This window comes from Nuphar pumila, chromosome 9 (assembly GCF_984573655.1).
Source record: "Nuphar pumila chromosome 9, dmNupPumi1.hap1.1, whole genome shotgun sequence".
Lineage (NCBI taxonomy): Eukaryota > Viridiplantae > Streptophyta > Magnoliopsida > Nymphaeales > Nymphaeaceae > Nuphar > Nuphar pumila.
In genome coordinates this window covers 29111604-29126109 of record NC_143257.1, presented here as the reverse complement: position 1 = coordinate 29126109, position 14506 = coordinate 29111604, and the positions used below count along the sequence as shown (strand labels likewise).

The 14506-nt window shown below is 36.0% G+C and overlaps 1 protein-coding gene and 1 pseudogene across 1 annotated transcript; both read left to right on the top strand.

The window, feature by feature from the left end:
• Window positions 1–2839, top strand: part of LOC149828532 (uncharacterized) — a 28131-nt pseudogene extending 25292 nt beyond the window's left edge.
• A 575-nt stretch (window positions 2840–3414) lies between these two features.
• On the top strand, window positions 3415–3846 carry LOC149828531 (uncharacterized). Its single transcript, XM_090017073.1, has one exon. The coding sequence runs from the start codon at window positions 3415–3417 to the stop codon at window positions 3844–3846; it is 432 nt and encodes a 143-aa protein (XP_089873199.1).
• Window positions 3847–14506: the final 10660 nt, after the last annotated feature.

The following is a 14506-nucleotide window of genomic DNA, read 5'->3' as shown; positions in this document are numbered from 1 at the left end:
CAACATCTCCCTGTACCTTTCCAGAACCCACCCAGGCAAGACGCTTATGCGCCTGGTTTTCAGCAGTCTAGTTTCCCTTCAACCCAACCTTCGTTTAGTCAGCCTCCATCCCAAGAGCCTGCATCCCGTCAGTCCTTCAAGGATAAGATGTTGCAAGCCTTCTCAGATATCGAGGCTAATCTAAGCTCCCACACACAGTCCATTGCCAAATTAGAGACACAGATGGGACAACTCACCGAGGGAACACTACTTAGTCAGCTGATGGTTAACGCTAGAGGTAAGGAGCCGATGCATGGCTTGCACATGATAGTTGTCCATCAAGAGCACGCTCAAGCAGTTGTAACCCTTAGGAGTGGGAAGCAGTACCAATCGAGAGAGGCTGCAGAAGAAAGTGAGAGATCTAGTGTTGAGCAGTCGTTCCCTACTGTCGTACCTTAGGAAAGCAAGAGGGTTCCCCCATTTGAGCCTTCCAAGTCTGATATACCCAAAGCCCCCTTTTCTGAGGCGTTACAGAAGCCGAAGTCATTCAACAAGCATGGAGTGAAGATGCAGAAGATGCTTGAGATTTTCAAGCACATTCACATAAACTTTCCTCTGTTTGATGCCATCCAGCAGGTCCCTGCATACACAAAGTTTCTAAAAGAACTTTGTACGCAGAAGAGAAAGTTGAGGTCCAATGTGCTGAAGAAGATTTATTTGACCGAGCAGGTGAATGTAGTGCTCCATCACTAAACTCCACCAAAGCTCAAGGACCCAGGGGCTCCTATTATCTCTTGTGTCATAGGAGACATTATAGTCGAGCGTGCTTTGCTCGACCTCGGGGCAAGTGTGAACATCTTGTCGGGTTTTTTTATGATGCATTTGGATTAAAGAAGATGAAGCCAACGCCGATGACCCTGCAGCTGACAGATCGCTTTGTTAATGTTCCACTAGGGATTCTTGAGGACGTGTTAGTCAAGGTAAAGGATTTCTATTTCCCTGTAGACTTCATTATTTTGGATATAGAGGGAGTGGATGAGGTGAGGCAGATGCCCATTATTCTTTGTCGTCCCTTTCTGGCTACTGCCAACGCGTGCATTAATTACCATACTATACTGGTGCGATGGATATTTCATTTGGCAACAAAAAGATGAGGTTGAACATTTTCAACACTATAATGGGCCCTGCAGGGGCAGATGCTTCTTTCTAGGTTGATTTCATTTAAGACCTGGTGGAAGCAGAGCCAGTATGGACGTTGAGTGCTCCACCTCAGGACGTGGATGATGATTCACTCAAAGGAGAGGACCATGATCTGCTTGATAGATTTACTAGAGAAGTGCAGTGGACCTGGCAGTTCGAACCACTCCCTAATTCGGCAGAGAAGCCTGCCCGACCTTCCATTGAGAATCCACCCGAGCTTGAGTTAAAGCCCTTACTGGCTTCACTTAAGTATGCCTTTTTAGGCAAGGATCAAACTCTCCTCATCATCATTTTCGCAGACATGACTGACACTCAGGAGTGTTAACTTCTTCAGGTTCTACATGAGTATAAAGAGGTGATTGAATGGTAGGTGGCAGATCTGAAGGGGATAGACCTCTCCTTTTGCATGCATCAGATCATCATGGATGAGGGTGTCAATCCCTCACGAGAGATGTAAAGGAGGTTAAATCCCCATATGAAGGAAGTGGTGAAGAAGGATGTAGTCAAGTGGTTGGATGCAGGGATCATTTATCCAATCTCCGATAGTCAGTGGGTGAGCCCCACCCAAGTTGTCCTCAAGAAGTTTGGGCTCACCGTTGCGTTGAATGAGAAGGGAGAGAGTGTCTCCATGAGGACTACCACGGGGTGGCAAGTGTGCATCGATTATAGGAAGTTGAACAGTGCAATATAGAAGGATCATTTCTCGTTGCCGTTCATCAACCAGATTTTGGAGAGACTCGCAGGCCAGCATTATTTCTGCTTCTTGAATGGTTATTTAGGATACAATCAGGTGGTTGTTCACCTTGAGGACCAGGAAAAGACTACCTTCACCTGTCCTTATGGTACCTTTGTATTTAGGAGAATGCCATTTGGGCTTTGCAATGCTTCGACAACTTTTTAGAGGTGCATGATGGTCATTTTCTCCCATATGGTCGACGACTACCTAGAGATATTTATGAACGATTTTTCGGTGTATGGCTCTTCATTTGATATTTGTCTCCAAAAATTATCATGAGTGCTTAAACGTTATATAGAGACAAATCTCGTGCTTATCTGGGATAAGAGCTATTTCATGGTTTGTTAGGGGATTGTTCTTGGACATATTGTGTTTGAGAAAGGGATTGAGGTCGATAAGGCCAAAGTGGAGTCGATTGCTAAATTATCTCCACCGACCTCTGTGCGGCAGGTACGTTTATTCATAGGGCATGCAGGTTTCTATCAGCGGTGCATTAAGGATTTTAGCAAGATTTCTAGACCATTATGCAACCTGATCTCTAAAGACCAACTATTTTGCTTTGATGATGCCTGTCTGAAGGCATTTTTGTCTCTGAAGGAAGCCTTGACCACTTCACATATTCTTCGATCTCCCGATTGGTCAGTACCTTTTGAAATCATGTGCGATGCTTTGGATTACGCAGTACGAGTCATTATGGGCCAGAAGATAGAATGGAGGTCTTATGTCATTTATTACGCTAGCAAGACCCTCTTCGATGCTTAGATGAATTATACGACTACTGAGAAGGAACTGCTAGTTGTAGTATTTGCCCTCGAGAAGTTTCGTTCATATTTATTGGGCTCCAAGGTTATCGTTTACTCTGATCATGTCGCTTTGCAATATTTGATAAGTAAAAAGGATGCTAAACTGCGTCTCATCCGGTGAATCCTTCTGATACAAAAATTTGATCTCGAGATTCAAGATAAGAGTGGATGCGAGAATCTTGTAGCACATCATCTGTCCAGACTGACTATGGAGACATCCACTAATCAGAGATAGATTAATGACTCCTTTTCAAATGAGCAACTTCTTCATGTCAAGTGTCTGCCCTGGTTCACGCATATCATCAACTTCTTAGTGACCATAGAGTTCCCTGCACATTAGAACAGGAATGAGAGAGATCACTTCATGTCGCAGGTGAAACATTATTTCTGGGAGGATTCAGAGTTATTTCGATTATGTCTTGACCAGATGATTCGAAGGTGCATCCTCAAGGAGGAGTTCACGTCTATTTTAGAGTTTTGTCATTTCTTAGCTTGTGGAGGACACTTTTCTAGCCGAAAGACCGTTCCAAAGGTCCTTCAGTCTGGATTTTGGTGGCCGACACTACATAGAGACACTCATGAGTTTTGTAGGAGGTGCTTCGCTATCAACAAACAGGGAGCATTTCCAAGAGCGATATGATGCCCCTTATTCCAATTCTTGTCATTGAGATTTTTGATGTTTAGGGCATCGACTTTATGGGCCCCTTCCTGCCATCGTTCGGTTTTGTTTACATTTTAGTGGCGGTTGATTATGTGTCCAAGTGGGTCGAGGTCGTTGCCACCCAGACCAATGATCATAAAGAGATGCTTCGATTTATCAAGTACAATATCTTTAGTAGGTTCAGACTTCCAAGAGTGATGATTAGTGATGAGGGTAAGAACTTAAAGAATGTGCATATTTCTTCCTTACTCAGAAAGTACTATGTACAACATCGGATTGCTACACCATACCATCCACAGACGAGTGTCCAGGTCGAGGTCTCCAACAAGGAGATCAAGCAGATTCTTGAAAAAAAAGTTCGGCCAGACCGAAAGGACTGGACCCAGTGCCTTGATGATGTATTATGGGCTTATATGACCACTTTCAAGACTCTGATTGGCATGTCCCCTTACCATTTGGTTTTTTAGAAGCCATGCCATCTCCCTGTTGAGTTGGAGCATAGGGCATACTGGGCGATTAAGAATTTCAATTTTGATATGGCCCAAGTTGGCGCAGAGCGCAAACTGTAGATGAGTGAGCTTGAGGAGTTGCGAAATGAGGCTTATGAGAGTGCCAAGATCTACAAGGCTCGGACTAAGCATTTTCATGATGAACATATTTTAAGGAAACAGTTCGAGCCTAGACAGAAGGTCTGGCTTTTCAATTCACGACTCCATCTTTTTCAAGGAAGCTGAGGTCCAGATGGGACAACCCGTTCATAGTACATGAGGTGTTCTCGCATGGCACAATAGTTATTTGTGATCCTCGTACGAACAAAACCTTCAAGGTCAACGGGCAATGACTGAAGCCCTATATTTCTAATGTCGTGGTTAGTCAAGACATCGAGGTCATTGTCCTCATTGATGAGTGAGGCAGTGCACAACGTTTGTATGTTGTATTTTTAGGATTAGATTTTTGGTTCTTTCGTAGTTTTCTTATAACATATTTGTTTATTTCTTTGTTTATGATCATGAATGTTAGATCATGTATGCATTACTTTTTGTGCATTTTTATGAGTTATAAGCATTGAGATAGATGGAATCTCTACAGAGCCAGTACAGAGTAGCATTAGGTAAGATTCCACAGTGCGAATCAGGTAACTTATACTACTTTCCTTCTATTTCTTTTGTTTCTCATGTGCATTCATATAGTTTCATTCAAGCATGGGGGAGGGTATAGTTTGCACACCCAAATCTTTTTTTGTCTTTGTACCTGCACATTGATGAAAACTCATACAAATTGGGCTTTTAAAGAATGGTTTTGACCTTAAATGAATGCTTTACATAATCTAATATTTTTAGATAATTTTTAAGCCCCACAAATTTTTTTTCTGACACTGATATAGAAAAACATGGTTATTTGTGTGGATTTCAAAGAAATGGCAATAGATGCATGTTAGAGTTTATTTTGAATCATAAGTATGAATATGCATGGTTTATTTTTAAAAAATTAAGCAAATGAACAAAATTGAAAAGAAGAGTTCAAAAAGTGAAAAAGAGCATACATTTAGTTGTTTGATCTCTTTTTATTCCCTAGTAGCTGGGCTCATACACAAGTTGAAGTGTTTGATTCCCATGTCTAAAAGGATAACAAAGGAAGTCACTTCTTTGTCTAAGTTAATATCTATGGCCTATTTTGTTCGAGCAAGTAGAGCCTGAGGGGTGTTTACACCTGGTGCCCTAAAGCCATCTGGTTTGGGAGCCACTGGCCTGAAAGCCCATTACATGGACTTTATAGAGAGCCGAATAGATGTTGACATTGCACACAACAAGAAGAAAGCTATACGTAAAACTGTGAAAATAGAAGGTCTAGTGACTCGAGCAATTAAGTCTGAGGGATACTTTGTATATGGTTCCCTAAGGCCATCTGACCTAGGAGTCACTGACCCAAAGCTCATTACACGAGTCACAAAAACTAAAAATTTGAAATAGTGCTCAACAAAAAGAAAGAAAAAGTGTGGAAAATTGAAAATTTGAAAAAAAAAGAAAAAAAATTAAGAGCATGAAAGAAAAAGTTCACTTCTTAGGAATAAGTATTGAGAAAACCTGTGTAGAAAATCTACGAGTGAGGATAAGTAAATAATGACATGTATATATTTGATTTTTTTAGAATAAAGCATAAATGATTATGGTTTTTCATAGAAAAGCAAAAGAAAAAGTTCTACTCTGTGGTGACATGTAAAAGACTCTAAATATGTTTTAAAAGTGTAGTGGGATGAAATATTTATTAAAATCAACTCCTCAATTACCTAATGTTTTTTTAATTTTAATCTTATGCATACATGATAGAGATATTTGTAGGTAGCATCACTGCAAACCCTCACGAGACCTTACTCGTCCACTGAGGTAACCCAGGAGTTTAAAGGGCTTGTTGCATACGCTAAATGAAACTGTGATTCCTACGAAATTGAGTTAGGTTTTTACTTTGTTTGTCTTTTGCTTTTTGTTCAGGGTCAGTTTGCTCGAGGACTAGCCAACAATAAGCATGGAGGAATTTGATCATGCATATATTTTTGCATTTTATTCACACTACTTTCTGTATGATCCATTGAAAAATTACATTAAAAACCCAGTCTTATCTTTGTTTTTGAGAAATCGCTTTAAAATCAAAAATATCAAAAAATCGCACATTTTAGAACCTGCCCTACATTTTTCAGTGTTTTAGTTAGTTTAGAGTTTTTATAATTTATGTCCTAATTAGATTAGGAGTGTATTTACTAATTTTAATTAGTTTAGAAAAAACTTCTTTTGAAAAATATATTTTTAAGGAAAACCTGTTTTGAAATTTCTGAAAAATTTTCAAACTTCCATAGAAAATCATGTTTTAACCTAGAAATTAGTATAAATAATATTTTTAGAGCTACAATCCTTTCTGAGAAAACACAAGCCTCTTCTCCCTCTTCTCTTCTCTTCTCTTCCTCCTCTTTGTTCCCAACCGGTTCTCCCTTTTATTCATCTTGCTTCTAACGTTTTTCTGCTGCCAGTTCTTCTTGGCTTGGTCAACGGAGGCACGTGCAGCTCAAGGAAAGGCCTTGTTCTTTTTCTCAACCCTTCCATCAGAGGTAAATCATACAATTGCTTCTTCTCTCCTATTTCACCGTAGTTTTTGTAGTTTTGGTTTTCGCATAGCATACATCATATCATTGCATGTAGTTCTTGTTTATTCATGACATATTCATCACATCTAGTGTAGATTCATCATATTTTTTAGCATATGAAAATATAAAAAGAAAACAAATATAAAATAGTTTAGTTTAGCTGATTTTCCTGATTTATGCATAGAATAATATTTTATTCAAATCGGTAGATTTAGACTAGCATTTTTTGATATTCTTGTGAGTTTTGATTCAGTTTATGGTAGATGTAGGTTAGATTTAGTCTAGACTAATTTTCTTAATATTCAGGCTTTATTAGGTCAATTAATTAGGTTTTCTGTAGTAGCAGATTAGGATTTTTATAATCTTTTTAATTCTTTTTTATTGGCATAATTAGATCTAAGTATTTTATGATTATTTTCAGTATTAGTTTAGTTTATTTAATGCTTAATTCATGTTCATGATTTTTTTTGTTATGTGCTTTAGTTCGTTTTATTTAATTGATAGCTTAAATTAGAAATCGGTAAATAAATTGATTAGTTATTTTAATTTTTATTATTTTAATCAAATGAATAGTTTTATTTACTATATTTATTGGTTAGTTAAATTATGATTTACTTCAAAAAATTAATTTGTAGTACTTAGATTAGAAAATCATGTTTTCGTTCAAATATCGTTTTTCGTTAAATAGATTAATTAGCCGATTTAGATAGTTTGATGTTATTCTTGGTAATTCGTTATTTTAATTTCACATTTTATTTCAGGTTGCACGTTAAGTAGATCAGTAGCAGTAGATTTAATTTAGTTAGATTAAATTAGTTAGTTGTTAGAGAATTAGTTTAGTTAAATAATTAGCCGTAATTCTTGTTTTGTTTCAATTATCGTCTCTCTTAAAGTAATTAGCTAATGTTAATTTTGATGCAAACGTAGTGCTGCAGTTTAAAAGTTAGTTTCTAGATTCATTTAGTTAGTTAGTTTTTAACTGATTCATGTAATTAGTTTTAAGTGAGATTTGATTTTGTTTGCCTTGAGTGATTAATTAATGCATAGTTGTCGAGTTCTTGTTTTCATCTATAGTTACATAATTTATTAGAGTAGGTACATTAAATAGTTAGTTTAAATTCATATCAGTCATTTAGATATTTGTTGCTTAGTTCAATTAATTATCTAGATTAGGTTTAGTTAAATTCCATGTTTTTAATTAGTCAATTCCATTTTTTTAGATAAATTGGATTCACGAGTTATTAAGTAGGTAACATTTTCTTGTTTTAATTTAGTTAATTTGTTAGTTTGTTTTGTATTCCTATTACTTAATTATTTGTTAATAGTTAGTTTAGTCAATTCTTGATTTTCAGTTAGTCTAGTTTCTTGTGTTTTTTAGTTAAATTGATTCTTAGTTGTTATGAGTTAGTTTTCTTCTTGTTAATTAGTTTATTTTACTATTTTGTCATTTAGTATTTAGTTTGTTCATGTTAGTTCATAGTTGTTACATATAATTAGTTTGTTCTTAGTGGTTAGATTCATGTTTTTGTGAGTTTCTTTAAACTAACTTTGAATTTTTGTCTAGTTTTGCATTATTTTGTTCTTGTTTTGTGTTCATGTTTTGCAGGAAAGTGCTTGATTGTGCGGTGAGCCCCAAAATGAACCCTCAAAGAGCCCTCTAAGGTTTCAAAAAGGTCTCCTCAAAAGGCCCCTGAGAGCCCCTCAAGGAGCCCTCATAGATCAGCTAGCAAGTAGAAGAAAAAATGAAGGGACTAGAAGCTCAAGCACTGAAGACCCTTTTCTTTTATTTTTAGCTTAGGGTTTATTTTATTTGATTCAATTCAATTGGGTTTGTAATAAGGCCACTCTTAATTGTTTTTATTTGTTTAAGCCCTCCACAGACGATCGTACTCTTAGTTAATTAATTAATTAATTCTTTTATTTTTTAAGGCAATAAAGAGTAGATTAGTTTTCTCTTGAATACAAAGTGTTTCTCCCATTCTCTGAGATCGATCTGGACTCCACCACTTGTGCGAGCCGGTTTTTAGTATTTGGTGTCTGGCTTTCACAATGTTTTTATTGAAAATATTATTTTAAAAATCTATTTCATAAAACTTACACCATATCAAAATGACTCTATTTTAAGCGTTGTATGGGCGACCCTGCAGATCACTGATACATTAGAACGAAGTTGGCGAAAGAATAGTAGAGTCACTGATGGTACTCCAACATTATACCTAACAGATCCAGATGATACAAGATAGATTGCGCACTGCTCAAAGTCGACATAAAAGTTACGTAGATCAACGACGCAGGGAGCTCACCTTTGAGGTAGGGGATTCTGTGTTTGTAAAGGTGTCACTGACCAAAAGTGTTTTTTGATTCCAAAAGAAGGAGAAATTGAGTTATAGATATATGGGACCATTTGTCATATTGGAGTGGATCGGTGAAACGACTTACTGAGTGGAGTTGCCTCCTTAGTTTGCAAAAATTCATAATGTCTTCTACATGTCAATGTTGAGAAAGTACATACATGACCCCTCTTATGTAATTCAATTTGAAAACGTAAATGTGCAAGAAGACCTGACAGTAGAGGAGAGACTAGTTAAAATTATGGATCAGAGAGAACGAGTGATGCGAAATAAGACCATTTCATTGGTTAAGGTGCGATGGCAACATCATGGCCTTGAAGAATATACTTGGAAACCCGAGGCGATAATACGAGACAAGTACTGTCATTTGTTTGATTAGTATGTAAAACGAATTTCGAGAACAAAATTCCTTTTAGGGGGGAAGGATGTAAAACTTGTAAATTTTAAAAAAATGTAAAGTAAATAAAAGATGATTTTTTTTCAGAATAGATATGATAATATGATATTATTAAGTTGAATTTGATCTAAATAGATCTTGGATCCGAACAAGGCCATATGGACCTAGTATTTATATTTGGATATTATAAGTGAATTTGGATCCTAGATGGATCCGAAACCCAATTGAGATTTGATGGGATTTTTAATAGATCTAAAATATTGTATGACCCAACCAAGATCTGAAATCTAGTTGGGGAGTTTTAGAAGATCCAAAGTATTATACGATCCAACTCAAATCAGAGATCCGTTAGAAAACCCATATGCATATAAATAAATTTACAAAGACATAAATTACAACGAAAAGAGAAGTGTTATGGAGAGGTTTGTTGCCTCTTTGGGAGATGATATGACTTCAAATCACACCACACAGTTTTGGTAATAAAGTGCTACATTTACGTTTTGACAAAAACTTTAACTCCTATATACATATAAATAAATTAATACTCTAAGTGCAACAAAAATGGCAATAGTATTGTGGAGAGGTTCATTGCCTCTTTGGGAAGTGACCTGAGTTCAAATCCCACCACACACATGTTTTTTGTAGTGGTGTGCTATATTTCTTTTTGACAAAAACCTTGAGTAAATTTTAGGAGTACACATTTTTTTTAAAGAAGATAAAGCCAATCAAGAATTCAAATCGAGAAGAACAATTAGGATTTTGGAATTCAATTTTTTTTAAAAAAACATGAAGAAATTTTCTCAAATAGCACATGTTTTTTCCTATGGGATTTAAGATAGAATTTAAGAAGAATGGGAAGGTTAAAAAAATTTCTCATGGAAAACTATCTATTCCCTCTTCCATTTTCATAATTTTTCTTTAGGGATTTAAGGTGGTTGCCTTGTGTATATAGCTGGGAGAAAAGGTAAGAGTGGGAAAAAAATAATGAGAAATGAGGAAAACAAAATAAATAAGAACCAAATGGGCGTGGATGGAGAAAGAGGAGGGACAGTTTCAAAGAAATTGTGATAATGGCAATGAACCAAAATAAATAAGAAAAAGGCATTTCTTGAAGTTGCCAAAAGATAGGTTACATAATTTTTTTGTTGGTCTCAATCCATCTACCTCTCATCTCACTCATCCCACTCGATTTTTCCTCTCTTCCTCTCTTCTCTTCTCACTCCTTTGTTGTGCTACCACCCGTAGTGGAGGTGCTAGACGAAGAAATGACCGAAGGAAGGACTATGAACCTTAATCCAGCCACATAACTCAGGAGTTATTTGGTGATTCGACTCATCGAAAGAGGTAGAGGCATACTATTCTTATATGCCTGCTTAGGGACGTGTGATACACGTAGACATCCACTGTCCGAATATATGTACAACCATGCATATACTATGTTGTGGGTTCTATATATATATGGGATACTATTCGAAAGAGGATTGTGCACTCGATCCTTTAGAAAAGAGTATACATGTATAGATAAAGTCTCTTGATTTACAGTTTTAGATTTGCCAACAAAATTATAGCTATGAAATATCTAGATTTATGGTTTTAGATCTGTCAACAAAAGTATAGCTATGAAATATCCTAATTTACGATTTTAGATCTATTAACAAAATTATAGCTATGAAATATCCTGATTGACAGTTTTAGATCTATCAAAAAAAATTATAGCTATGAAGTCACTTGATTTACACTTTTAGATCTACCAACAAAATTATAGCTATGAAATACCTGGATTTATGGTTTTAGATCTGTCATCAAAAGTATAGCTATGAAATATCATGATTTATGGTTTTGGATCTGTCAACAAAATTATAGCTATGAAATATCTTGATTTATGATTTTAGATCTGTAAAAAAAAAAAATAGCTATGAAGTCTTTTGATTTATGGTTTTAGATTTGTTAAAAAGATATAGCTATGAAGTCTCCTTATTTATGGTTCTATATCTGTCAAATGAAAAAAAAAGAATATATATATATAGCTATGCCTATATCTTGATTTACGGTTTGATATCTGTCAAAGGAAAAAAAATATAGTTATACCTATATCTAATTCCCGGTTTGATGTATGTCAAGACAAAAAAAAATAGTTATGCTTGTATGTTGATTTACTGTCTCATATCTGTCAAACTCTATGATGATCTTAAACATGTACGCATGAAGACTGTGTGAGAAATATTTTTCATGATTCAAGAATATTGATCTTTTTGTTATAATATGAACTAAAATCCGATGTGCTTATCGTTTCAAGATATTAGGAGAAATTCTAGTGTAAATGTTTTTCTCAATATTACGAACCATGAAAAGTGTTGTTTCTACATATATTGATGCTTGATGATTACATTTATATATATATATATATATATGTTAAATGCAAAGTTTGTGTTGCGGGCTGTAGGCCTGACAACATTGGCATGGTGTGCTGGAATAACCAGCCATGTCATTTCAACACATGCCAACACAGCGTTTTGTTGGGTGCTATAGACCCAAAGGGCAGGGTTCTACTGTAGCCCAGCCTTCCTTACAAAAAAATATATAAATGCATTATGGCTGGGCGCTGCAGACCCAGACCTCAGGGTTCCATCGTAGCCCAGCTCGCTTCTCGAAAGAGAATGTACAATTGGTGTTGGGTGCTGTAGACCCGACCATTCGGGTTCTGCTATAACCTAGCTTACCTAAAAAAAAAGAGAGAAAATACATATGCATGGCTTGGGAGCTGCAAAACTGCATAGTGTGATCTGCCACAACCCAATTTGTCTTCAAAAAAAAAAATTACATATGTGCTGGGAGCTGCAAACCCACACAGAGGGGTTTTGCCGCAGCCCATCTTGTATTCCAAAAAAAAAAAAACAAATAATGTAAGATGTTGGCTGGGTGCTGCAAACCGAACAACAATACATGTCGTCTCAGTGAGGTTTGTCGTAGCCCCGACTTGAATATCAACATAAAAATATATATATTAAAGATATAAAGATAAAATGGCAATCAAATGGTTGCCATTGCCACCACCAATACTCACTGTTGTAAGGGAGTGATCGGCTGGTATGCTTAACGGGGTTGAAGCCCATCATGGACTTGTTGAAGTCAATGTGTAAAGGAAAAATGATAGATCAGTGAAATAACAAATTGTGGACACCCAGTCGGGATAAGTTCTAAAATGGACCTAAAGAGCTCTATTTAGCGGGTCCACGAATATCACTCTTATATGTATATATGTGTGTAAAATCGACATATATAGTTATATATGTTGAGGTATACTTGTTGAAGGAACTAAATTAAATAAATTCTCAAATCGTATCTCAAATTGTGATAATGCACAAGTGGTGTTCACACTTTGAATACAAACTAATGTCTAGTTTAAAATCAATGGTACCCTGAAAGGAAATTTCATGCATTTCTAAAGCTCATAAATGCATGTGTAAATTCACCAAAAACTGTATGGAGCCATAGGAGCTCTAGCAAAATCTATGAGAAACATGACACAGTCATGTACATTCGATTTGTCAAAGTGACTTGATATGTAATGAAAAAGTGTTAGATAAACATGAGCCGGTGGTTTGTGAATAGTTGTTCGAGTGTTTACTTGCACTAAGCCAGACCTGTTTATACTTGTTTCCACCAGAGTGTGGGATGAAATTACGGTATCCTTGTGAGATGCTGTGACACAAACCAAATAACATACAAACCAATATAAACACTCTCAAGTAAAATTCAAGATTTCTGGGTATAGTTAAAAGATGATATGTGTTACTGGATTCCTTGGGTTCTGGCTACACCTCAAAGACGGTGTATGTTACCAAACTCGTGGTCTGCTTAGAGAGGTAGATGGTATAAACTCAGTGGGACACTCTTTGTGTTTGTGAGAGCGAGGCATCTCACCCGGTACTTAGTTCTCAGAGTTATGTGTCATAAGTGATAGATCCAAGTCTTCTGCAAAAGCTCTAGGATGCATCATTTTTCTATTTTATGCTATTGGGAAGTACTCTCTCGATCACAGGCCATCCCCATTGGGTATCTGTACGGCTAGTCACTCGGGTTACTTGATAACATAACAAACCCTCGAGTGGTCTCGATCCGCTATGACGTTTAGCCTGTGCGTACCCATAGAGCGAGCTAATAAAACAAACTTAAATATTTACTTTTAATTTGTAGTAATACATATCTTTTTTTTATCAAAATGATGATACTTTGGTTTTGAATGAATGTTGAGAACAATTCATGTGATTCATACGAAATATGCAAATTATATATTTATATTCTAATAGATGAATGTTTACTTATACACATGGCACTATGTACATATACAATGATAAAATGATGCTTACTCAGATTGGTTATAGTCTGACCTTTCTACCTTTCTTGTTTTTCCAAGTAAATGATGTGCACATAGCGTATTGTGGGCATCGTTGTGCGCGGAGTCATAAGATCATATATTTGTAATCCTACGGATCTCTGATGAACATTATGACATGATTTTTATTATTCTTGTAATAATAATGATATTGAATTTGGCATGAATAATCTATGTTATCCCTTGTAACTAGCCCAACTATTTGACCGAATGGTTAACCAAATATTTCGTTGTGATTTAAAAAAAAAATTATTCCAAAATTTTAAAGTTAAATAATTGTGGCGTTACACAATCGAATCAGATCCATAGACTCACATGGAAATCCATGCCAGATCTAGATCCATTACATTTAAGATTTTTTTATAAATAGATGATTTAAAAGAGAGGGACAATCGTTGATGGAAGCTATTTGTGATTTCTTATTCTATTATTTTCTCTCATATTTTTCTTAAATTATTTACATTATTGAATTTTGAGTTGCTTTCATATTCCTTTGTTTGCAAGTAGCAATCAAGCCCCTTCGATTTACATCAATTGGTGTTACAGCCGAAGTCCTGATCATGTTTACGATGTCGAAAAATGAAAGTGAAGAAAGCATGAAAGTGATAACGGTCGAAAGCCAAGATTCATCAAAAGAAGCAACGTTGAAGGGATGTTTTCCTGATTGAGTGATAATGTCTTGTTGATAGCTTAGACAATAAATAAGCTATAAGAGGATGAAAGCATAATAAATCTTGGTTTTGGGGAATTTGAACGATAAAATGTCACTCATGCGATGTCTAGAAGAGCGATCCTTCGAAGAGGATGCGCCCAAGGAAAACCCCTATCAAGAGGTTGGTGACAGTGC